The sequence below is a fragment of the Dromiciops gliroides genome, chromosome 5, assembly GCF_019393635.1.
Source record: "Dromiciops gliroides isolate mDroGli1 chromosome 5, mDroGli1.pri, whole genome shotgun sequence".
NCBI classification, from domain to species: Eukaryota; Metazoa; Chordata; class Mammalia; order Microbiotheria; family Microbiotheriidae; genus Dromiciops; species Dromiciops gliroides.
This window is the reverse complement of record NC_057865.1, coordinates 117,068,660-117,096,044: the sequence shown is the minus strand read 5'-3', so window position 1 is coordinate 117,096,044 and position 27,385 is coordinate 117,068,660. Positions and strand designations below refer to the sequence as shown.

General features: G+C 38.8%; 1 protein-coding gene across 1 annotated transcript in view; it reads left to right on the top strand.

Moving 5' to 3' along the window:
* Positions 1–4,578, top strand: part of STRIP2 (striatin interacting protein 2) — a 71,368-nt gene extending 66,790 nt beyond the window's left edge. The window contains exon 21 of the mRNA XM_043968310.1: positions 2,270–4,578. Within this exon, the coding sequence (XP_043824245.1) occupies positions 2,270–2,520 (251 nt within the window). The 3' untranslated portion in view covers positions 2,521–4,578. The remainder of the gene's footprint in view (positions 1–2,269) is intronic.
* The last annotated feature ends 22,807 nt before the right edge of the window (positions 4,579–27,385 follow it).

The following is a 27,385-nucleotide window of genomic DNA, read 5'->3' as shown; positions in this document are numbered from 1 at the left end:
CAAATCCTTCTTTTTGTAGATGAGGAAGAAGAGAATGGTGGTGATGATGACAATAACTAATATTGTTAAAGCAGTCTTAAGTTTTGCAAAGCACTTATGAGATATATTTTATATATATGTATATATGTGTATGTGTATATATATGTATACGTGTGTATATACGTATATGTGTGTATATATATCTATATATCTATATCTATATCTATATCTATATCTATATCTATATCTATATCTATATCTATATCTATATCTATATATATGATCCCTGTTAGGTAGTCACTATTCTAACCCTATTTTACAGATAGGAAACGGCCTGAGGAGATGAAATGCCTTCCTAGGGTCACATAGCCACTATCTGTGTATCACAGAATTTGAACTCAGGTCTTCCTGACCCCCAAGTCCAGCACCTTGTCCATTAGGCCTCCTAGCAAAGGCAGAAACTTAAACTTGGGCAAAATCATGTGCTGAAATTCTTCAAGTGGCAGAACTGGAAATTGAACCCAGGTCTTCTTGACTCTAAGCCCAGTATTCTTTCCATTATTCAAGTGCTTCTAGTTCTCTTAAATAGGATTCAATCTGTACAATCTCCCAAGAACACATCTGTCTCATAAAGTAAGGTTGATTCTGTGTAGCCTGAAGTAAAGGGTCCCTTAGCTAGGAACCTTGATTATATAAATATTTTCCCATGTCCTGGTGTTGGCTACACAAATCTAGGTTTGCCATATGTTTGTGTAGCTCTGATAAAGGCTTATTATTAGCAGGGTCATCTATACTTGTTGGCATTTAGAACATGCTCCAACTTTGGGTGAGTTAAAAAAACAAGGATGCACATCACTGGTCTGCTTCAGGCATCATCAGACCACTTCTACCATGTACCATAAAACAAAACTAGCAATTTAAATTCTTCGGATGCTTCTAGTTAGGTGAATAAGTTGTTCAACAATTGGCAAATCCATCAGACACTTCTTTTGGTGGGGGGCAATGGGTGAGTTGCCCAAGGTCACACAGCTAGTAAGTGTCAAGTGTGTGAGGCCAGATTTGAACTCAGGTCCTCCTGACTCCAGGGCTGGTGCTTTATCCACTGTGCCACCTAGCAGCCCCCATCAGATACTTCTGACATTTATTTACTTTGATGCCTGTGGCTGCCCTGCCTCCTCAGCCTCAGTCCAAATTTTGCTCCTCATAATGAATAACCACAACAGCCTTCATTCATATAAAAGCCATAGAACTGGCAGATACTTTGCTTACAGTTTTTCTGAGAGGTAGATAGATTAGTGTGGAGGTATTATTATCCACATTTTATAGATGAAGAAACTGAGGCTTAGTGGGGTGGAGTGACTTGTCCAATATCACACGGCAAGTGTGTGTCAGAACTGGGGCTCAAACTGCAAGTCTAGTGTTCTTCCTAGTCTACCCCCTCCCTCCTGCTTCTCAATGAATCAATAATGAGGCATAAAGGACATAAATTAAAAGTGAAAAAAATAGCATAGCTTAAGAAGCTTTGAAGAAGATTCTACGTAAGGTAAGGAAAAAGGCCAGGTGGCACACAGGGGACCAAAAGAGATGAACAGTTTTATCGAGGAGGGTGTGTGTCTTTATGCAGTTGTAAACTTTAAGAGCTTTGTCTACTCTCAGTCCCACCTGGGAGTAACTATATCTTTCAGAGCCTCGGTTACTTCATCTGTAAAATCAGAAGAGTCATACTTATCCGACCTATCTCCTAAGGTTGTTTTGAGGGAAAATAAATGTTTTGTGGACCTTAAAGCACTCTATGTGCAAGTGAAACAAAGATGTGTCCTTGTCTTGAAATCGTGAGATTTACAGCTGGCAGGAAGAGACCACTGCCCTTAAGTGGAGTTTGTAGAGATTCTAGAAAAATGGGTTGGGGTCGGGGGACTTCTTAGCAGTAAATCCCCATACTCCCTCCCACCTCTTGGAAGCTGAAATTTCCCACTTCTACTTCCAAAGAAGTTTGTGGATGGTTCCAAACTATTGAAAGCTATCCTCTACATCAATTCACTGGTGACTCCCCTGTGATTCCCTAGATCCAAACTCTCTTCTTTGGCTACCATTCCCCGATATGTGTTAACTTCCCTATTGGAACGTGAGTTCTGTTAGCAGGCACTGTCTTTCTTTTTGTATTTGTATCCCTAGACCTTAAACGTAGTAGACTTTTTCATTCATTCACTCATTGTAGCTGGGTCAAGAAGATGTAACCCCAGTAATATGCGTGCTTCTCTTATCATCCTTTTCCTTCTTCCCAACACAGACATTGATGCCAGGCCATGGGACTTCCAGGCAGAAGAGTGCACCTTAAGGGCCAACATCGAGTCTTTTAACAGCCGGCGCTATGACAGACCCCAGGATTCAGAGTTTGCACCTGTGGATAACTGCTTGCAGAGTGTCCTAGGGCAGAAGCTGGAACTCCCTGAGGATTTCTACTATTCATATGAGCTCTGGTTGGAGAGGGAGGTGTTTTCACAGCCCATCTGTTGGGAGGAGCTACTCCAGAGTCACTGACTGGGCCCTCATCTGTCTCCCACACACAGTGTTGAATGCCATGGGGAAAACACCCACACATACATACACACAAATGGGATCCTGCCCACTCTGCTTCTTCTACCTTTTAGAAGCTCCCCTAATTTTAATTCAAAGCCAAAGCTCTAGGTCCAGAATGGGGAGAAGTTGGTTTGAGGGGTTTAGGGGGAGGGAGAGAGCTGTCTCAGCCCTAGATCCTTCTTTGCCTACCCATCCTCTGGGAAAACTTGTCTAAATCCAGGACAGACCTGGTGGGGTCAGAGCAAGGGGTGGAAGACAGGAAACTGGGACCAAAACATGCTCCCTTAGAGCTGATTTCCAAGATCCAGAATGGCCTTGAATACTAATGAGCCTTATGATGGGGGTGGGGTGGGTTCCACACCAGGAATACTCTGGAGAAGATCCTGGGTAGGTTGCTCCCTATTTTCCCTTTGCCTTTGGTGGCTAGGAGAGCATTTCTTAGGCTCCCTGGGGCCTTCCGACCCATGGCATTCACTCCAGTGTAAGACTTGAAGCCCCTATTCTTCCAAACTAGGTTAACTAATGATGTCGAATGAAGGAAGACGAAGTGTTTTTGTGGTTAGTCCTGGGTTTCTTAAGACTTCACCCGAGGTTTTCCCCAAATGCCAGCTTTGAAATTGGGTTCTCGGGGGCAGCTAGGTGGCACAGTGGATAGAGCACTGGCCCTGGAATCAGGAGTACTTGAGTTCAAATCCGGCCTCAGACACTTAACACTTACTAGCTGTGTGACCCTGGGCAAGTCACTTAACCCCAATTGTCTCACTAAAAAAAAAAAGGAAAGAAATTGGGTTCTCTTTTTAATCTCTTTCAAAGATGTCTCAGGCACCTGTACCCAGTCAAACCATATAGGACCCTTAGGAAGTCAGTATTATAGCAAGGCCATTTGGGGAGGCAGTCAAGCCTGAGGATGGAGGACAGAGGCTCCATATATGCATGCACTGCTCCCCACCCCCATGAGCACACACATGCATGCTTCTAAAAATCATCTACTGTAAGTAGAGCTACATAAAAGCTCCAGTTAATAATGCAGCATCTCAATAGATCCCCCCCCCAGGATAGATCTGGTCATCAATATAGGGCTGTTCCTCAACTGGAGAAGATAGAGTGCTATTCCTCAAACCCTGCATGTGGGAGTATGATCTATTGTATGTAATGATTGTTTTCTTTGTTCCCTAAAGAGTCTGTACTGGGTTTCTAAATGATTGCTCTGCCTCCTCTGTTAGATTCCAATACCATTTTAAGGAAGAGACAACCAATATGGAACAGACAGGTTTCCTCAGAAAATGTTTTCTAATTCTCTAACTTCCCCAGCTCCTGAATGCTCAATCCTCGCAGAAAATTACCCTTTTTGGCTCACTTCATTTTTCAAAAGACAAGTTAACCACAGGAGAGGATGGTTATTCTATGAAAATCGTGTCATCTGTCCTGCAGATCGATTTCTTTTTTAATTGAATGGAACAGCAAAAACAGCCCAGCTTACCTTCCCCCCCCCCCACTTCCAACTTGATTAATCCTCCTACCCCTGCAATTTCAGTGTCCTGGAGAGATTTAGCAATGTTGCTTCTACCTAAAACCATTAATGCCTCTTCAGAAACCCAAGGGCTGGTGTGCCAAGCTGCCTTGTCTTCTCTATACTATAATAAAACCACCAGCTTCCTGACAGAAAGAAAGCTGAACAGCCTCTCTCCTCATACAATAAGGACCAATTGCGCCCCCTGCCCAACAAGATACCCGACGGCCTTATCTTTTTCAAATCATGCCTCCCAAGATGTTCTTTCTCTGTGACTCCAGTAAAGCTGCTTTAAGGCTCCTGCAGACGCTGGCTATATTCACTCCTTCCCTTGTGAGGAGGAGAGACTGTTTCACTCATGGTGTTATTAATGTTACAGCATGTTGTTATTGATGCTCGACTCAATGTAATAAAAATGTATTAAACAGCTCCAGAGGCAGCATGCTGAATTACAGTACAGAGGTGACTAACACCACGCTGGCCAGCAACACTCCCCAGTGCTGAGATGATGTTGGTGTGTGTGGCAATCTAAATCAGTATGCAGGCTGTGGTGATCCTTATGGATGGACTAGAGGCCCCTCTCTCCATTTTTTTTTTTTTTTTGGTGAGGGAATTGGGGTTAAATGATTTGCCCAGGGTCACACAGCTAGTAAGTGTCAAGTGTCTGAAACCAGATTTGAACTCAGGTCCTCCTGAATCCAGGACTAGTGCTTTATCCAGTGTGCCACTTAGCTGCCTCCCCCATTTCCATTTGAGTTTGACACCTCATTGGGAATAAAATATCCATTGGAATCAGGAAATCCTAGGGCTGAAGTTTGGTCTTTGACACCTGCTGGCTGTGTGGCCCCAGACCAGTCGTTTAACCTCAATGCCCCTCCCAACTTTAATCATAATGCTTAACCTGGGGTCCTTAATTTTTTAAAAATATCTGATAATGATTTTAGGATTCTTGGTTTTCTCTGAAATCCTGTGGATTTTATTTTAAGCATTTGAAAACATTATTAGAGAAGGGACCTATAGGCTTCTCTAGACTACCAAGGGGGGGGGGGAAGGCTCTGTGACCAAAAAAAAAAAATGGTAAGAAACCCTGCTCTAAGACTCTAAGTTGCAGAAAATCTTCCAACACCAAGATTGCCAACACCAGTAAAATCCTAAATCCAAATCATAATTTAAAAAAAAAGAGCAGAGAACTGTGTTGGATACCAGACTTAAAGATAAATAACAGAATCTGTCCTCCTGAAGGACATATCTAGCAGAGATGTAACAGATGCATACGCCAATAACTTTCAGACAAGATGGTACGTAATATGCACAAAGGGAGGTACCAACAAAATTCTCTGAGGTCAGAGGTAAAAATCATCCTAGAAAGGAAATAGAGCAAAGCCACAATCACGGAGCCTTAGGGTTTGCACTTTAGACAATTGGGAGTTTGGGGACAGAATATGAGCATCTTGACCATGAAATTTCTGATTTAAGGTTTTAGTTGGATATGATAACAGTGCCCAGTAGGGTTATAGGAATTTGATGGGCACAGTGTCTGTGAATCCTATTAGTGTAGAATTGAACTGCTACTGATTTGAATGAAATGGCAATTTTCCAGAAAATAGCAATCATAAATATATTTATTTCATTGGCCTCTGAAGAATTCACATTCTTAAGAGCATGTGAATAGGCCCTATGGCAGAAGGTTTTATTTTTTTAATTATTGTTTAATATTTAATGACAGACTAATTTAACATTCTACACAACTCAGATCAAGATTTAATATCTGTGCAGATGGAGAAACTGAGGCATAGTGTAGAAAATTTTTTTTGGCTGAGTCCCAAAGTTCTGTCCCTGATTAATTGGGAAAAGGAAAGTAAAGGAATAAGCATTTATACGACATCTACTATGTGCCAGGCATTTTACAAATATCTAATTTGAGACAACCCGGGGGTGGGGGGCTATGTACTGTTATTTCCATTTTACAGCTGAGGAAAGTGAAGCAAACAGGTTATGTGACTTACCCAGGGTCACACAGATAGTAAGTGTCTGAGGCCACATTTGAACTTAGGTCTTCCTGACTCCAGGCTCAGCACTTAATCATTACTGGGAATTGAAATTATGGGTTTTGGCACATGGCCCCATATTAATTCATTCATCTCCACAAATGAATCTAGAGGTCAGCCTGGGTTTCAAAAAAGAGCCCTTCTTGAGCCTGCTGTGAGGCAGGCTCAATGAGGCAGCTAGATAGAATAAGAGTGAGAGCAAGGAGGGGCAGCTAGGTGGCACAGTGGATAAAGTGCCAGCCCTGGATTCAGGAGGACTTGAGTTCAAATATGGCCTCAGACACTTGACACTTACTAGCTGTGTGACCCTGGGCAAATCATTTAACCCTCATTGCCCCACAAAAAAAAAAAAAAGGAAAAAAAAAGAGGAAGAGCAAGGGTTCTGGACTTGGCATCAGCAACATAAGACTTCCAATACTTCTACTTGCTATGTGATTGTGGGCAAGCCACTTAATCCCTGTCTGCCTCAGTTTCCTCATCATAATGTCGATAATAATAGCATTACCTCTTAGAGTTGTTGTGAAGATCAAATGAGATAATAGATTTAAAGTGGTTTGCAAACTAAAGCCCTATCTAAATGCCAACTATTATGATGCTATTATTCCAACTAGAAATAATTGGTGTAGCAGGGTGTAGAAATAATTTGTGTAGCAGCCTTTGGCAATTATTAGTGAGAGAAGCAATGAAACATTACTTGAGTAACCTGGATTGTTGAGAATGCTCAGCCCTGAAGGTGATGCACCTTTGGGTTAAATGCTGTTGACTTAAGATTTTTCATCTGGGAATACTTTAATACAAATCAAGTTGGGTTAATGATTTGATTGTGAAACCCTCCACATGAAAGAACTAAATGGGTTTATTTTAGATGTGAGTTAGGGTAGAACTGAAGAAACTGCTTTCAAATGCTAGGTTAAGTATTTATTTATGACACCCACTTCAGGTGAGCAAAAATGGAATTCTGGAGTCTTCTGCAAATATACATAATGCATAACCAATATTTATATGTCATCCTTAGTCTCCAAAGATGATGCTGTGGACAAATATGCCAGAGTTGTTTTCCACCCCCAGCCCAGGAGATGGATTTTGTGCTAATCCATCCATATTCATTCACCCTTGGGGGCCAATGACGGGCATTTACAAGACAGCTTGCTAGTGCTAAAGATTCAGCCCATGGTCATGGAATAAACTGAAGCTAACTGGCTTGGCCAAGAATCAACACCGTGACCTTGACTTTCTGGGTATCCTAACAGATTAGCTAACCAACTATATAGGCACTATTTGGCATTAAGGTCCAGGCTTCCAGCAGGTAAGAACTTTGCCACAGATTCATTCTGGGATGCTAGAAACTTTGGTATTAAGGAGGTGGCAGGTGGTTTAGGGCAAGAAGGATTTCAATCACCAAGCACCTAGGCACGAGTATGACAATCTAGCTGAGACAAATGTGAGATGACTCACCATGTCCTAATTCAGACAAAAGCAGGATCTTCCAAGGGACTCTATCATAACAAGACTTCCATCCGACCTGAAGTAGATTCAAATGTGAGAAGAGGTAGTAAGCCTGAATTCCACAAGGGAGAATTTGAAGAGCTTGAGTCAGAAACCAGTGTCAAGGAGATTCAAAATTAGGATAGGCAACCAAGTAGGAAGCCTAAGAAGGAGTCTCCAAAGGGGGAGAAACCAGGATTAAGCTGAAGCCTCCAGGAAGGAAATCACAGTAGGATTCAGGATATGGACTCTTCAGTTGTACCCAACCTACTTTTGTTTGTTTGTTAGTGTTTTTGCAGGTCAATGAGGGTTAAGTGACTTGCCCAGGGTCACACAGCTAGTAAGTGTCAAGTGTCTGAGGCTGGATTTGAACTCAGGTCCTCCTGAATCCAGGGCTGGTGCTTTATCCACTGCGCCACCGAGAAGCCCCATACCCAACCTATTTTTAATGTGATACTCCATATTTGGGACCACAGCTTCCTTGCCTGCAGGCTGTTCTAGAATCATAGATCTAAAGCTGGAAGGGACCTTAGCAATAATCTTGTATGGCAGGTCAAGAGTAGTCTAAGAAGCTGTCATTTCTTTCTTTCTTTCTTTGGTGAGGCAATTGAGGTTAAGTGACTTGCCCAGAGTCACACAGCTAGTAAGTGTCAAGTGTCTGAGGCCAGATTTGAACTCAGGTCCTCCTGAATCCAGGGCTAGTGCTCTATCCACTGTGCCACCTAGCTGCCCCAATGCTGTCATCTCTAATACAGTAAGTATCAACAAATAGAATCCATATAAACAAAAGCTCTTTGGGAAGAATCCTCAAGAATTTAAAATTTAAAGACCAAAAAGTTTGAGAACCACTGATAGAGTCCTCTGGTTTTATAGATGTGGAAACTGAGACCCAGAAATGGAAAGAGACTTAACTAAGTTCATAAAGTAGCAAATGTCAAAGACAGAACTCTATTTCCAAATCCAATACTATTTTCTCTAGAGCAAGAATTTTTAACCTTTTTTGTGTGTGTTTTGGACCTCTTTTGACAGTCTGGTGATGGAGCTCTTCTCAGAATAATTTTTTTAAATACATAAAAAGGGTTTCAAAGAAAATGCAGTTGTCAATTTGTCATCTTATATAGCAAAACTCAAGTACAAGGATCCCAGGTTAAAAATGTTTGATCTAGGGGGCCCTAGGTGGCACAGTGGATAAAGCACTGGCCCTGGATTCAGGAGGACCTGAGTTCAAATTTGGCCTCAGACACTTGACATTTACTAGCTGTGTGACCCTGGGCAAGTCACTTAACCCCAATTGCCTCACCAAAAAAACCCAAATTTTTAATGCTTGGGCTAGATTTTCCCTCTTAAGCAGAAGCTCTGCCCACCAGCATTTCTACAATCATTTGCACCTGGTATCAGCGGGCCCTGGACAACAACTGCAGCTAAGATCTGCCCCATCTTTAAAGTTGTCAGTTCCATTTGATTCTTCCCTGCAACAGAATGTCCTTTCTATTACATGGAACAGTATTTCAAGAATTATTGTGGGATTTTGTTATAAACAAAGATATTCATGAGTCATCCAGCTGACTCTGTGGCAGCTAGTTCTGTTTCTAGAGAAGATTAATAATAATGAATCTTTTTAAATGGTGCTTTTCACATCATCTGTATCAAAAAACCCATTTCGGATTAAATATGTCTAGAGAATGCTATTAATTATCCATATGTAAAATAACCATTGTTGGCCTGTGAGCCTCCTTTTGGCTCATTTTATTTCAACCAATGAGATAAAAGTGTGTTTGTCAATTGAGAGCAGGGACAGTGACAGAAAGGGGTGAAAACTGATTTACAGCCCCATCACTCACCACCAAGCTATTCACAGGGCAGCTGCACAGTGAGGAGATGCTCCACAAGGAAAAAGGATGGAACAGAAATAGTTAATGGGGAATTGGAGGCCTGCCTTAGTAAGGTAATAACAACTGTTCTCTGAGTTCAGGTCAGTTGGACCAAATGAACTACATTCCATGACGAGAGAAAAAATTGTGGCTCTGATTGAGGAGACACTGTTCATTATCTGAACAAGAACAGGATAATTCCAAAGGATCGATAATGAAGCATTATTCCTGATAAAGGGTGATAGATTCAAGATACAGAATGAGACAAACATTTTTAGACATGGGCAATGTGGGGATTTGTTTTGCTTAACTATGAATATTTATTATAAGAGGGTGTTTTTTCTTCAAATGGGAGGATGAAGGTAGGAGGGAGAGAAAATTGTTCATTTAAAAAAATTAATTTAAAAATAGGATAGGTGTTATTGTACTGCCCTATAAATATGCAGATGTCCAGTTTAAAAAAGAGAGTGTGAGGGCAGCTAGGTGGCGAAGTGGATAAAGCACTGGCCCTGGATTCAGGAGGACCTGAGTTCTAATATGGCCTCAGACACTTGACAGTTACTAGGTGTGTGACCCTGGGCAAGTCACTTAACCCTCATTTCCCCCGCAAAAAACAAAAACGACAAAAAAAGAGAGTGTGAATGCTTCAAATTATAAATGCTATTGACTACAATCTTGATTCCTGGTGACTTTTAGAATAGATTATTAAAGGGACAATTTGTAGGCATTTGCAAATAGAGATGGCAATCTTTTTTTTTTTGCAGGGCAATGAGGATTAAGTGACTTGTCCAGGGTCACACAGCCAGTAAGTGTCAAGTGTCTGAGGTCACATTTGAACTCAGGTCCTCCTGAATCCAGGGCTGATGCTTTATCCACTGCGCTATCTAGCTTCCTTGAGGCAATTATTTTAAGAGAAAAAGTGTGGGTTATGTTCTGAAACTGTAATATTCACACATGGCCCATGCCTTAGATCACCTTGTGCCTTCTTTTTTGGGCAATACATTCTCCAAATAGCCTAAATGGTAAGAAAATATCTGATTTGGGTAAATGATATGAGACCAAATAGAACTAACAGCTTTTCATCATTGCTCTTCTAGCATAATAATTTTGTGAGGGAGGGGGGAATTGGGAACCACATTGTCTCTATGCATACTTCGCCTCTAGCAAGGGTTCAATGAATACTGGGACTGGCCAGCTCCATACCTACTCTAACAAGGTTTTAATATTTCCCTATCAAATTTAAGCTTATGAGCTTCACCCCACCATTTCTCGTTGTGGGGATCTTTTTGGATTCCAATTCTATCATGCCGAATATTAGTTATTCTTTTCCTGAGGAGTCGACCCCATCAACCAGCAATTTGAATAGCATGCTATTTATGACTCCATCTGAATCACTGATACTCTTAATGAAGCCATAATGACTCTTAGCAATCACTACTTCCCTTTCCAAGAGTTCACAAACCATCACTTTAATTATAGGTTATAGAATTTTGCCAGGAGTCAGAGTCGAGCTCTCTGGTCTATAGTTGAAAATCTTCACTTTTTCCTTTAAGAAAAAATAAAAAACATTTGCCAATATCCAGTCAAAGGAACACTTAATTTAGGGTGGAAAGGGACCTTGGTGACTATAGTTCAAACTGTACCCAAAAAGAAATCTCTACTTAACCTTCCAGACAAGTAGTCATCCAGCCTCTTGCTTGAGGACATCCAATTAGGAAGAACCCATTGCCTCCTCCCAAAGCAGCACATTCCACTTTTGAACACCTTCAGTTGAGCCTCACTTGCCTCTTTGCAGCTTCCACTCATAGCTCTTGGTTCTGCCCTCTGGGGTCATATGGATATGTCTTGATACCTCATTCACATGATGAACCTCCAAACACTTGAACACGACTGTCTTGTCCCCCCTGGATTCTGCCAAGTTCCTTCAACCTGACATGGACTTCTGGTCCTTCACCACCTTGGTTGCCTTGTTCCAGACCCTTTCAAGCTCATCAGTTTTCTTCCTAAACTATCATGCCCAGACCTGAATACAATACTCCAGAAGTGCCAAATCCAAATGCCCATCAATTGGGGAATGGCTAAACAAACTGTGGTATAGGATGGTGATGGAATATTATTGTACTATAAGAAATGACAAGCAGGATGACTTCAGAAAGGCCTAGAAAGACTTGTATGAACTGATGTATAGTGAAGTAAGCAGAACTAAGAGAACGTTGTGCACAGAGACAGCAATATTGTTTGATGGAGAGCTGTGAGTGACTTGACTATTCTCAACAATACAATGATCCAAGACAATTCCAAAGGACTATTGATGAAACATACTATCCACCTCCAAAGAAAGAACTGATACTGATGGAACAAATTGAAGCATGCTATTTTTCACTTTCTTTTTTTAAAATCAAGGTTTTTTTGTACAAAATGACAAACATGGTAATGTTTTGCATAATAATACATGTATAACCCATATAAGATTGTTTGCGGCCTCAGGGAGGTGGGAGGAGACAGGGTAGGGTAGGGAGGGGAGGAGGGATAAACCCAAAACCATAAATAAAAATGTTTATTACAGGGACAGCTAGGTGGTACAGTGGATAGAGCACCGGCTCTGGAGTCAGGAGGACCTGAGTTCAAATCCAGCCTCAGACACTTAACACTTACTAGCTTTGTGACCCTGGGCAAGTCACTTAACCCCAATTGCTTCACTTAAAAAAAATGTTTATTACATTAAAAAATAAATTTTAAAAAGAATTTTTAAAAAGGAGTGGCCTGACCAGGGCAGAAACAATACTACCAACAATGATAGCAATAATAATAGCTAGCATTTATATAATGCTTTAAGGTTTGCAAAGCACTATACATGTCTCATTTTATCCTCATAACAACCCTGTGACATAGGTCCTATTATTATTCCCATTTTACAGATGAGGAAACCAAAATGGAGAGCTATTAAGTGGCTTGTCTGGGGACACACAGCTAGCAAGTGTCCAACACAGGACTTGAACTTGGATGGGGCTCTGGGCTTGAAGTCACGAAGACTCAAATTTAAATCTGGCTGCAGACACTTATTTAGCTTGAGACCCTGGGCAAGTCACTTCCCCTGTTTGCCTCAGTTTCCTCATTTGTAAAATGAGCTGGATCTCTTTGTATTGGAAAAGAATTGGAAATTGGGGAATGACTAAACAAGTTGTGGTATATGAATGTAATGGAATATTATTGTGCTGTAAGAAAGGATAAGCTGGCAGATTTCAGAAAAACCTGGAAATTCTTACATGAATTGATGCTGAGTGAAATGAAAAGAACCAGGAGAACATTGTACACAGTATCAACAACATTGGGTGATGACCAACTGTGATAGACTTAACTCTTCTCAGCAATACAATGATCCAAAATAATTCCAAAGGACTCATGATTGAAAATGCTCTCCACATCCAGAAAAAAAGAACTGTGGAATCTGGATGCAGATTGAACTATACTGTTTCTGTTTTTTTTCTTTTCTTTTTTTTTTTGAGATTTTCCCCTTTTGTTCTGATTCTTCTTTCACAACATAACTAATGCATAAATATGTTTAATGTGATTATACACATATAACCTATATCAGATTACTTGCTGTCCTGGGGAGGGAAGGGAGGGAGGAAGAAAAATTTGGAACTAGAAATCTTTTAAAAACAAATGTTAAGGGGCAGCTAGGCAATTTTGAATCAAATGGGATTTCAAATTTTTTCTCAAAAAGTTATGGTCATTTAGCTTTTCTCTCTTTAAAAAAAAATTCTAATCAATTAATGGTTTGTCTATTTTAGTGGCTTTTAAAAAACAAACTCCTAGTTTGGTTTGTTAATTCAGTGGGATTTGATTGAGTTCACAATAGGAAAAAAAACACTTAATTTTTAAAAATTTCTTTGACACTCCTCCCCCAATGAGGAGCCTTTTCACAGAGTTCAGTGGGTGAGGTGGTATCTTTCATTTGATGGGACGTACAGACAGCTAGAGCTAGCTCTTACTGGAAACCAGTTGGTATATGTTCAGTGTAATGATCATTGTTCCCCACAGGGTAGGGAGGTGCTTCAGAGACCTCCCATAAGGTTTTGTATGTTTTTCTGGGGATGGTGGACTCTTCAAGACATTTTAAGGGACATTTGAATGGAATTGCATCCATGTGGACATACTTTTTCAAGCATTTGGAGGATGCAGCTTTATTGCATATGTATGTATATATGTGTATACAGCTGCTCCTTAACTGATCATTTTCCTATTCATTTTCATCCCAGGTTCTAATGTAATCAAATGGTAAGTCTGAATATGTCCTTGTTAATTTCTAAAATTGTAACATTTCTCATTAAATGGCTTCGAGCTGCCCCCTCAATTTTTTTTCAGCGTGAATTCACACTTAAACCTTAGAAATCAGCAGTCGGTTTGATTTATTGTTTTGTTGGTTTCTAGACTTAAGTGATAGAGAAAATGTCAATAATGAAGTTTAAATTTTAAAAGGCATTCTGCCTTTCAGAGAGCTGGTTGTTAAACATTTCCCACACATCCCTGAAAGGAAGCCACACAGTTAGCAGGATATGGCAAAGGCCAGGTAGGCCTATCCTATGAACCCTTAGCAATGGAGGCCTCTGAACAATTTTCATAGGGTCAGAACTCAGAGAAGGATTCAGTTTGTTAGGTAAAAGAATCTGAGAGATTTATGGTGCTGCTAGCAGGCAAGACAGCTGACTCTGCTTCTAGAGCCACCTTTCCCTTCCTAGTCAGCTAAAAATGTTCCTCAGTGTACAATTCTTCAGCCAATTGTACAGAGCTCTGGTCCAACTATTTCTATAGAACAACAGTCTCTGCCAAATTACCTCTGCTGGGCTTCCACCTCCACCATCAAACTACTTGGAGGTAGTGGCTTGGCCATTGTCCTAACTGAGAAAAAGTCTTTGGGTTGGGAGAGGAGACGATAGTCTTAAATTCCTCCCTAGGAAGCTTGCTAGCCACAATGGATAATCACTAAGGATCCTGGGAAGAACGCCCCTAGAGAAAAGGCACTCCATCCAAGAAGGCATGACCAACCAAAGTTCACCAGCATACCAAATTCTAAAGGGAAAACATTATTGTGGGCAGAAAAATAAGGGTTATACTCGCTCTTTGGGGCGGAACTAGGATCAGGGGTAGAAGGTACAAGGGGGCAAATTTCAGTCTGACATAAGGATAGATATCATAAGACTTGGAGCTATTTGAAAATGAAATGTGCTTACCTTGGAGGCTAAGGTGTTCCTGGCCTCTGGAAGTCTTCGAGCTGGACCTGGATAACCCCTTGATTTCTCTTCTTATATATCAGAGCCCTCCCTAGCCGCTAAAAGAATAGATATGAGGATAGAAAACGTGTCCAATTTTTTTTTGTCTTTCTTTGTATCTCTATCACTCAGCACAGTGCCTAGCATATAGTAGATGCTTTATAAATGTTTCTTCTTGTTGATTATGGTACTGATGGTTTTTTTCCCTTTTATCTCTAGTGCCTAGTTAGTGCCATGCACATGGTACACAAATTCTTATGGTGATAGTGGTAGTCACAGATGTTGTAGAGGAGACTCCTGATTTGGGTAGGGCATAGGAAATGATCTCTGAAGTCACTTCCAACTCTAAATTTATGATTTCATGAATATTGATCTTTTGAATGCAATAAACATTTTTCTTTATAGTTTTGAGTTCCAATTTCTCTCCCTCCTTCCCTCCCTCCCCTCTCTCCCTCCCTGAGGCAGCAAGCAGATAGGACAGTGATCTTTTAAATAGTGCAAATGAAGTGAAGGGAAGAAAGCAAAGATATATCCATACTAGCAGAAGAGAAATCGTGAAGATATACGTTTTCAAAGCTATTTGTACGGGTGTGTTCTAATAGTGCAGTCTTAAGAACATGTGGGTTAACCTAACTACTTATGCATTCTTTTATATAATAGCAGAGGACTGCCTAATGAACCCAGTACTTACAAGCCTACGAAGAGGGCATCAGTATGTTTGACTGATGCAATTCTCCACTTGGAAGAGTCTTGGGGGACTGTTTCCAGGAAAGGCATAATAACCTGTAATGGAAGGACATTCGAGAGACTTGGGAGTATGCATAACCTTTCTGTAACTGCTTCTGACCTGCTAAACACATGGCCAGTGGCAGCCTCTGATTGAGTTAAGTAGCAGAATCAAAACTGGGGATACCTTCCAAAGGACTTAGCTCCAGCCTGTCCTGATACTCACTCTTTCACTCTGCTCCTTGACTGATGGCGTCTGGTAAGAAATAATCCTGCAAGGGGAAAGGATGGGTCTCTGGGAGAGTGAGGCTAGCAAATACTTGCTACATTTTTGTTTCCACTAGGGAGCTTTTTCTAGTCATGGTAACCCATTAAGAATCCTTGGTCTTTTAAACAACAATTCACAAGAGGGTAGATTCTATAAGGTCTCATCAATGTGAGTGCTCCCTCTGGCACTGCTACCAGCCTGCTTGTTCCTAAGCAATTATCATTCCTGTCCTCCTATAAATCCACCAGAGGGAGTACAGACAATCTGATTCATCCTGGAATTGGAGATTAGGTTCTTCAGATTTTTATTTTCACTCTTGGCAGTAAGGAGTAAAATTTAAGTCCTTCCAAGTAGTAACAGGTGCACAAGAAAACACTCTGCCCATACATTTGTCTCCATCTGATCTCAAAAAGAGTACAGAAAACACACTTACAATGTATCATAACCATGAATTTCATTTCTAAGAAAAGCTAGCTGGACAGTGCCCCTCCGTGCATAAACTTGTGAAAGTGTCTATTGTTGACGAAAATACTATAGGCTTAGCTGAAGTCTAACCATTCTCTTGAAGACAGCAACAGCAAATAGCAACTCTAGAAAATAGAAGTGGGTAAATGTTGCTGGTATTTGCTATCAAAATTGCTAAAAAAAATGACTACACATGTGTAATCTATATCAAATTGCTTGCCTTCTCAAATATAGAGGAGGGGAGAGGACAGAGAGAACTCCAAAAAAAATTTTTAATGTTAAAAAATTTGGTTTACATGTAATTAGGAAAAAATAAAATTAAATGAAATTAAAAACTGCTAAAATTCTATCTTGATTATAAAAAACTTTATTGCTCTCTTTTGTTTTTATATCACCTATATTTCCCAAAATATACCCTTGTGCTCCACTTTCCACAGAGCCATCTCTTATGCAAATAAAAAAGAGGGGGGTGAAAAGTTCAGCAAAACTAAGCAGCATAATGAAAAATTCTGACATGCAGTGTGTTCTAATAGTCATAGTGTCCCAATCCTTTTTTTTTTTTTTTTTGGCAAGGCAATATGGGTTAAGTGACTTGCCCAGGGTCACACAGCTAGTAAGTGTCAAGTGTCTGAGACTGGAACTCAGGTCCTCCTGATTCCAGGGCCAGTACCCTATCTACTGCACACCTAGCTGCCCTGTGTCTCAATACTTTTGTAAGGCTACAGGTGCCTCTTTTACCTCTCTTCCTTGGAGCTAAGATTGGACATTATATTTCCCAGCATTCAGTTTTTATTATTTTATTATTGTTGTTCTATTTACACTATCACAATCATTGTGTATATTGCTTTCCTGGTCCTGCTTACGTAATGTTGTATCAGTTCATATATCTTCCCATGCTTCTCTGAATTATATTCATCATTTAAAAAACTATGTTATTCTGAACTTGGCAAACACTAAATAAAATGAGCATTTCCATATACATAGTAGAACAGAAAAAGAGAAATGTACATGAATTTGTGAATACTGTGTTTGCTTTTCCTTCTAAGTATATAATAAATTCAACATATAATTTCCAAAGCTGCTTGTCTGTGTTTCCTTCTGGCCTTCCTTCTGTTATATTTCATGCATTTTAAAAAAAATGTACCAATGACCATTTCTCTTTCTTCCTTTCTTTCTCCATTCCTTCCTTCTTTCTTTTCTTTTCTTGTCTTTCCTTTCCTTTCCTTCCTTCCTTCCTTCCTATCTCTATTCCTTGCTTAGTTAAGTTCATCCCCTTCACATTTTTGAAAATAACTAATACACATGAACAATGTGGGAATTTGTTTTCTTGACCATGGAAATTGATTTTCTTTTTTCTTTTCTAGTGGGTGTGTAAGAAAAATAAATCCTTATTAATTTGGGGAAATTTTAATTTAAAACAAAAAAGAAGAAGAATTCATTCCCATTCATAGCTGTTAAAAGTAACTTATCTCTACTATATGATCTTGAGTATTCAAGACACATATCCATTTTGAGTTTCTTGTGGTATTTTATGTAAGATAGTGGTTTAGATCTAATTTCTGCCAAGCTAGTTTCCAGTTTTCCCATTAGTAGTTGTCAAATATGGAGTTCTTTCTTAGGTAATTTATGTTCTTATCAAGAATTTTTAACTACTATCTTATCATACTTGAAGGGAGAGGTAATTTCACTCAGTGGATACAGGACTGACCTTGGGATCAGAGAGGGCTGAGTTCAAGTCCTGCATTTTGACACATTAAAAACTGTGGTAATGAATAAATCATTTAAACTTACAGTGCCATGAATGAGACAGCTAAGAATGTGAATTAAAGAAAAGTTAATGATCTGCATTCACAGAGGGAATTATCACACTGGAAGTTCCTTAGTAGTAGTAGGCTTCCACCAGTCGCAGATGACCATGTATCAGCGCCTTGAAGAGCCACAGGCTACAGTGTGGCTGTGCAGTCTGGTAGGGGAGCTGCAGCTCCTGCCGCAAAGAGGATATTGGAAAACTGCGCTCTCCGTTGCCCGTCAGTTCCTGTGTCTCATTCGTTTTTCTTCCTCCAGAGCTTGGAGGCCCATCTCAGCTGCGTGGAAGCTGCTCCTGAGTACTGAACTCCATGGGGCGTGGTCCTTGGCCATCTCCTCCCAGCTGCCGATGTCTATTCCCAGAGCCCTCAAGTCTCGCTTGCATACAATCTTTACGCTGATGGAATCAGAAGTCTAGACACTTTCCCCCAATATTCTCACACCCTCAGAAGCTGACTGACAAGTGGCTATTATGGAGACCAATAATTTCTCTTTCGTATTTTTTTTTCAAATTAAGGATGTCAGGAAGAGAGAAAATATACAATTATTGGAATGGGAGGTTTATTGATTAATTTAACAGTCACTCAGCAAATAGTTATAAAGCATTTACTGTGTGCTGAACACTGTGCTAAATGATGGGGATGCCAAGAAAGGCAAAAAATAGTCCTTGCCCTCAAGGAGCTTGAATTCTAATGAGGAAGATGACATTTAAACAACCATGTACATGTAGTATAAAAGGGAGGTAACCTCAGGAGGCATGTAGCTAGCATTAAGAGGAATCAGGAGAGTGGCTAGGTGGCACAGTAGATAAAGCACCGGCCCTGGATTCAGGAGGACCTGAGTTCAAATCCGGCCTCAGACACTTGACACTAACTAGCTGTGTGACCCTGGGCAAGTCACTTAAGCCCCATTGCCTAAAAAAAAAAAAAAGAGGAATCAGGAAAGGGTTCTTGCAGAAGAGGAGATTTAGGCTGAGTGTTAAGAAGCCAGGGAAGCCAGGAGAAGGAGGTGAGGAGAAAAAGCATTCCAAGCATGGGGTCCATACAGCCGGTGAAAATGCTCCGAATCGTGAGTTAGAGGGTTTTGTTGGAAGAACTACAAGAAGGCCGGTGTGACTGACTTGTAGGGAAGTACAGTAGGAGAATAATGGAAAGGTCTGAAGGGGCTAGGCTGTGAAAGGCTTTCAAAGATAAAAAGAGGGTTTGAAATTGGATCCTGAAGGTAAAGGTGAGCAATTGGAATTTACTGAGTTGATAGGCAACATAGTCAGATCTGAGCTTTAGGACAAACTAGAATGGGGACACATTGGAGGTAGGCAGGCAGGGAGGGGAATTAGGCTATTACAATAGTTCAGGGGCAAAGGGATGAGAGCATGCACCAGAGTGGTAGAAATGTCAAAGGAGAGAAGGAGACTTTTATGAGAGATACTGAAAAGATAGAATCCACAGGATTTGGTAACAGGTTGGATATATGGTGGGGGAGGGTAAGAGAGAGTTGAAACTTAGCACCTAGATTTTTAACCAGGGCAATGAGGAAGATGGCACTATTCTTACAATAACAGTGAAGTCTGGAAGAAGGGAGTATTTGGGGAAAAGATGTTGGAGATGTTGAGGTTGAGAGACCTACAGGGCACCCAATTTCAAATGTCCAAAAGGCAGAGATTGGTACTGGATATATACTTCTTTTTTTTTTTTTAAGTGAGGCAATTGGGGTTAAGTGACTTGCCCAGGGTCACACAGCTAGTTAAGTGTTAAGTGTCTGAGGCCGGATTTGAACTCAGGTCCTCCTGACTCCAGGGCCAGTGCTCTATCCACTGTGCCACCTAGCTGCCCCTGGATATATACTTCTAGGGCAGTTAGGTGGTGCAGAGGATAAAATGCCAGGCCTGGAGTCAGGAAGACTCATCTCCCTGAGTTCAAATCTACCTCAGACATTTAACCCTGTTTTTCTCAATTTCTCCATCCGTAAAATGAGCTGGAGAAGGAAATGGCAAACCACTCCAGTATCTTTGCCAAGAAAACCCCAAAGGAGGTCAGGAAGAATCAAACACAACTGAAACAACAGAACAACAATAACAACATATACATATAGGAATCGTCTGCTAGAGATGATCATTGAATGCATGAAAGATGATGATGTCACCAGTAGCATAGCAGTGAGAAAGAAGAGAAGGCCCAAGGACACTCAGATTTAGTAGGTCTTACCTGAGTGACAATCCATCAAAAAAGACTCAGAAGTAACTTAGATAGATAGGTAGAGAGCAGCTAGATGGTGCAGTGGATAAAGCACTGGCCTTGGATTCAGGAGGACCTGAGCTCAAATCCAGCCTCAGACACTTGGCACTTACTAGCTGTGTGACCCTGGGCAAGTCACTTAACCCTCATTGCCCTGCAAAAAAAAAAAAAAAGAGAGAGAGTCATTAGATAGATAGGTAGAAGGAAAATGAAGAGAGAGTAGTGTCCCAAAAACCTAAAGAGGAAGAGAGTTTCAAGGAGAAGAGAGTGAACTGACAGTGTCAAAACAGATCATTGGTAACTTTGGATAGAGCAGTATCAGTCAAATGATAAGATCAGAAGCTATAAGGCACAGATTTTAGAAGAGAATGAAAGAAAAGGAAGTGGAAGAACTGATGACATACAGCTTTCTCAAGGAATTTTGCCCATGAAAGGGAGATATGGGATGATAGCTCTCTGGGATAGACAGATCAGGTGAGGATTTTTATAGGCAAGTATACAGGGAGTGCTAGGACATTAGTGAAAGAATGGACTGGACAGAAAACAATGACTCAACAAGATAAGATTAAACAAAATTAAAAACTGAAAAAAACAGAAGAAAATCTAAGAAATACATCAGACACAACTGCCTTGGAAAACAAGTCAAGGAGATATAATCTAAGAATTAACAGACTATATGCAAAGCATTATGAAAAAAAAGTTGGGGTACCAGATTATAAGAAATTATGAATGAAAACTTTACTCTTAGAATCAAAGGATAAGATAAAAACAGAAAGAATCCACTAGTCACCTCTGGAAGGAAATCTCAAAATGAAAATTCCCAGGAATGTCAAAGCCAAAATCCAGAGCTTCTAGATCAAAGAAAAAAAAAAACCCAACAACAAGGAGCAGCCCAAAGAAGGAATTTAATATCAAGGAGACACAATAAGGATCACACAAGACCTAGCAACTGCCATTATAAAGGAAAGGAAAGGTTAGGATACAATACTCCAAATGACAAACAATAAAAGCTGACAATCAAAGATAATGGCAAAACTAAGTACAATCTTAATAGGTTAAAAACATGAATCTTTAATGGAATAGACGATTTCCAGGCATTCTTGAAGAAAATGTCAGAACTGATTAGACATTTTGAAAATGAATGGTAAGAACCAACAAAAACACAGATACACATATTTAATTGAAAGGAAATATATGGTACCGAATTATTTATAATTTCTTGTTAATTTTTTATAATGTTCTTAATAGGGGATAAGAAGCAAATTATAATATCTGAAAGGTCATAGAGAAAGGTTAAAATGATAGAGGGTTGTGGGTGTTTTTATTCTGTTTTCATAATGTTAGGAGAAGACAAAAATGAGAATAATAAAGGACTATATTGAGGAAGAAAGGAGAACAAAAGGAGGGAAATCACTTTTAATAGAAGTGAATAAGATTAAGTGTATATATAATCATGGAGGAAGATGTAGGGGCATCCCATGGATATCATTTTTATCTCAATTGGATAAAAGAAGATTGAACATAATTACACACTAACACATTAAACTCAAAAGGGAAATAGTGAGAGGGACAAAGGAGATGTTGAGAGGAATCTAAAAGGAAGTGCAGGGTAAGGAAGGAAATAATCATAAGCAAATAAAGTCAAATATTGGAGGGAGGAATGTGAAGTGAGGATTAATATGAAAAGAAGAAAGCTTTTAAAAAGGGGAAGGGGTAGAGAAAAACTGCAACAGAGAGAAAATAGGTTGTTTAACCTAAAAGATCACATCAAACAAACTCTTCTTTTACTACTTTCTTATTTATGATCAGGGGAATGGGAGCAAAAGAGAAAAGAAAAAATTCAAGAGGATAGGATGAAACAAAATACCATTTAACAATCATAACTGCATATGTTGGGATGAACTCACCCATAAAACGGCAGAGTATAGCAGAATGAATTAGAAAATAGAATCCGACAATTTCTTGTTTACAAGAAACACACTTGAAATATGATTTGCATAGCATTAACACCAGGAGCTGGAGGGAAATCAATTATGTTTCAGCTGAAGTTAAAAAAAAGAGAGAGAGGGATGGCAATCAGGATTTCAGATAAACCAACACTAAATATGGACATGATAAAAAGAGATAAAGAAGAGAAATTACATTATGCTAAAAGGCACCATAGATAATGAATCATTATCAATACTTAATATATAAGCATCTATTAGTATAGTATCCAAATACTTATAGGAAATGTTGATCAAATTGGAGGAATAGATAGTAAAACGATAAGAGTTGGGGACCTTAATGTATTCTTTTCAGAAATAGAAAAATCTTGCCAAAAGTGAAATAAAAAATGAATTAAGGATTGGAATAGAATTTTCAAAAAATTAAAGATTATAGAGCTCTGGTAATTGGTGAATGACAACATAAAGGGATTTACATATTCTCAGCTGTATATTACACCAACATGTATCAGGGCATAAAGACTTCACCAAAAATGTAGAAAAGCAGAAATATTAAATGTATCATTTACTGATTATAATGTAATAAAATTAGATTTAATAAAGGGCTCATAGAAAGACTTAAAATCAATAATAACAATGATAATAACAATTAACATGTATATAGTCCTTAACATGTGCCAAATAATGTGCTAAAGCACTTTACAATTATTATCTCATTTGATCCTCTCAACAACCCTGGGAGGTAGGTGCTATAATTATCCCCATTTTACAGATGAGGAGCCTGAGGTAAACAGAGGTTAAGTCACTTGTCCAGGGTCACATAGCCGAACTCAAGTCTTTCTGATTCTAGCACTAGCACTCTATTAAATAAAATACTAGCAGCCTCTATTAAACATTAATTAGAAATCAAATAACACCATTCTAAAAAAACTAACTGCTGGCTCAAAGAATGAATTATAGAAACAATGGAAAATTTCATCAAAGAAAATGACAAAAATTAGACAATACTTTTATCAACAAGAGAGAAAGGAGAAATCAATAAATTTGATATGCAATTAAAAGAACTTGAAAAACAACAAATAAAGAACCCCAACTAAATAACGAGGTAGAAATTATGAAAAATAAAGAAGAGATTAACATAGGTGAAAACAAAAAGACCACTGACTAGATAAATAAAATTAGAAGTTGTTAAAAAAACTAATAAAATAGATAAATGGCTATCTAATATGATTTTTTCTTTTTTTCTTTTGCGGGGCAATGGGGGTTAAGTGACTTGCCCAGGGTCACACAGCTAGTAAGTGTCAAGTGTCTGAGGTCAGATTTGAACTCAGGAACTCCTGAATCCAGGGCCGGTGTTTTATCCACTTCGCCACCTGGCTGCCCCTATGATTTTTTAAAGAAGAAAACCAGGTTGTTTGTAAAAAATGGAAAATGTAAATTTATAACCAAAGAAGAAATTTTGAGGAACTACTTTATCCAACTACAGGCTAATAAAACTGATTAGAGGAAATGAACTCTTACAAAAATATGAAATATTCAGATCAACAAATGAAACAATAGATTATTTAAATAACTCAATATCAGAAAAAGAAATTTAAAAATCCATAAATGAATTCCCAGAGGGGGGAAAAACAGGACCAGATGGATTTACAAGTGAATTCTAACAAACAGTTGAAGAGCAATATATTATTTACAATAAGAAAAGAAGACACCCTTCTAATCTCTTTCTACAATACAAATATGGTCTTAATGTTTAAGCCAATGAGAGGCAAGCAGAGAAAGAATTTCTTTAACAAACATTGATGGAAAAATTTTAAATAAAATATTAGCAAGTAGGCTACAGCAACATATTAAGAAGGTTATACACTATGGATTTACACCAGAAATGCAATTTAGTTCAAAATAAGGAAAATTTATAAATATAATAAACTATGTTAATTATATAAATAATAAAGTTATATAGATGCTGAAAAGAATTTTGACAAAACCCAACACTTGTTTCTATTAAAAAAACACAAAATCATAGAAAAGGACTGTCCTTTAACATATTAAAACTATATAAATTTGAAGAGAAAACACTCTATAAGATCTAGATAAAGTAAAGATGTCCGTTATTACCATTACTTTTGATATAGTGCTAGAAATGCTAGCTATAGCAATGAGACAAGAAAAAGAAATTAAGGGACTAAAAAGAGGCAAAAAAGAAACAAAATTATTGTTGTTGGTTTTTTTACAGATATATTGTACTTAGAGAACTTTAGAGAGCCAACTGAAATTTATTGAAATAATAATTTTAGCAAAGTTTCAGGATTTGAAAGAAATCCACATAAATCGTTAGCATTTGTGTGTGTGCATGCTTTTGTGTGTATATATATATATAAACCAATAAAACCCAAGAAAAGCTGGAAAGAGAAATTCCATTCAAATAGAAGCTATAAAATACTTGGCAGTGTACCTACCAAGATTCACCCAGGAACTATATGAATCAAAATATAAAATGCTCTTTGCAAAAATAAATACACACCTAAATAATTAAAGAAACATTGATTGCACATAAGTAGGTCAAGTCAATATAATAAAAATAACATTACTGCCTAAATTTATTTACTTATTTAATGATAAACCAATCAAACTATATAAACAATATAAAGCTAGAAAAAAATGATGATGAAATTCAGATGGAGGAATGAAAGGTCAAGAGTTCCAAAAGTAGGGGCAGCTAAGTGGCACAGTGGATAGAGCACCGGCCCTGGAGTCAGGAGGACCTGAGTTCAAATGTGGCCTCAGACACTTAACACTTACTGGCTGTGTCACCCTGGGCAAGTCACTTAACCCCAATTGCCTCACAAAAAAAAAAAAAGAATCCCAAAAGTAATAACATAAAAAGTGGGAAGAAAGGGAGGCTCTCTTGGCACCAGGTCCCAAAGAAAACTCTGTGTGTGTGTGTGTGTGTGTGTGTGTGTGTGAGAGAGAGAGAGAGAGAGAGAGAGAGAGAGAGAGAGAGAGAGAGAGAGAGAGAGAGAGAGAGAGATTGACCAGTGGAACAGGTTAAATACACAAAATATAGAGACAAACAATAGCATAGTGTTTGATAAGCTCAAAGACCCTATTTACTGAGGAAAGGACTCATTTGGCCAAACCAAAAACAGATGGGAAAATTGGGCAGCTGTCTGGCAGCAATTTGATTTAAAATAACATCTATTTTAAAATAACATCTATCATGATAAGCTTCAAATAGATACATGATCTAGATATGAAAGGCCACATTATAAAGAAATTAGAGGAACAAGCAAGGAAGTATCATATCTCTATGGATGGGGAAGAGTTCAGGACTCAACAATGATAAAGAAGATGGCACAAGGTAAAATGCCAATTTTGATTCTGTAAAATTAAAAAGTTTTTTTTTATTAAAACAGGTATAATGCAGTAAAAATTAAAAGAAAAAGAGGTAACTAGGGGGAAAAATCTTTGCAGTAAGTTCCTTAGATAAAGGTCTCATTTCTTTTTCTTTTCTTTTCTTTTTTTTTTTTTAGTGAGGCAATTGGGGTTAAGTGACTTGCCCAGGGTCACACAGCTAGTAAGTGTTAAGTGTCTGAGGCCGGATTTGAACTCAGGTACTCCTGACTCCAGGGCCAGTGCTCTATCCACTGCGCCACCTAGCTGCCCCAAGGTCTCATTTCTAAGATAAGAAACTGATTCAAAACTATAAGACTGAGAGCCATCCTTAATAGATAAATAGTAAAAGAACTTGAAAAGACAGTTTTCAAAGAAAGAAATTCAAGCTCTCCACAACCATGTAGGAAAAAATGTTTCAAATCACTGTTAGATGAATGCAAATTAAAGCATCCTGAAGTTCCACCTCCCACCCCATCAGAATGACAGATAATAAAGAAGAAAATTATAATTATTGAAGGAGCTAAAGGAAAATAGGTACACTAATGAACTTTTGGTGGTGCTATGAATTGGTCCAATTATTCTGAAAGCCATTTAAAACTATTCCCCAAAAGTTACTAAACTGTGACCCAGCTATGACACTACTAGGCTTATACTCCAAAGAAATCAAAGGAAGAGGAAAAGGATTTAAGTGTACAAAAATATTCATAGGCGGCAGTAACAAATTGGAAACTGGGGGATTGTCCAATTGGGGAATTGCTAAACAAATTCTAGCATATGAATGTAATTGGATAGTATTGAGCCCAACTAATTGATGAAATGAACAGTTTCAGAGGAAAGTGGGAAGATCTCTATAAACTGGTGCAGAGCAAAGTGAACAATGCTAGAACAATTTATAAAATGATAACATTATAGAGAAAAACAACTTTTAAAAACTTTAGAACTGTTGGGGTTGTAGGAGAGGCAGAATGAGAGAAAAATATAGAAGATGGTTCTCTGGGAGGGGAACAGGGGGATAGGGAGATACACTGGGAAATTGGGTGCACAGTATCTGGCATATAGTAGTAACTTAAATGTTTATTGATTATTACTAACTGATATAAAAAACCCAAACCTTATCAATAAAAAAATCGTTAATTAAAAAAATTGTCAATCACACAACTGACCATCTACTCCCAAATATCTCAAATGCTTCTTATATGTTTCGAAGACTTAAACAGTTATCTACTTTAGCTCATTATCAGCAGGTGGGAGATAAGGCCAAATAGCCTATTTTCTTAATATTTAAATCCTTGAAGTCGAATCTTTTTACATAAGGTTTGGAAACGGAAGGAAACAAGCATTTATGAATCATCTACCCATTTCGCTCCAGACATTACTCTAAGCTTTTTACAAATATAATCTCATTTGATCCTCAAGACAACCTTGGGAGGTAGGTGCTATTAGTATCTCCATTTAACAGTTGAGGAAACTGAGGGAGGCTGAAGTTAGGAGACTTGCCGAGAATCACACAGATTTGAACTCGCTCCTCACCCAGGTAGCTGCATCCATAATTCCACTTTGATGACTCAAAAGTGTCGTTAAAGGTTTATAACGAGAGTGACAGGAAGAGAGAAGAAAGGTTCACGTCAGTATAAGGGGCTTTTGGAAGGAAGTCTCAATCAACATGATTTGGTGAAGTAATTCCTGCACACAAAGAGCAGTCTAGTAGGGGTAGGGTATGGATTACGACAGGGACACAGATAAAGAATTTCAAGTGGAATTGAGGGGCTGCCCATCAACGGCTAAACAAGTTGTGGTA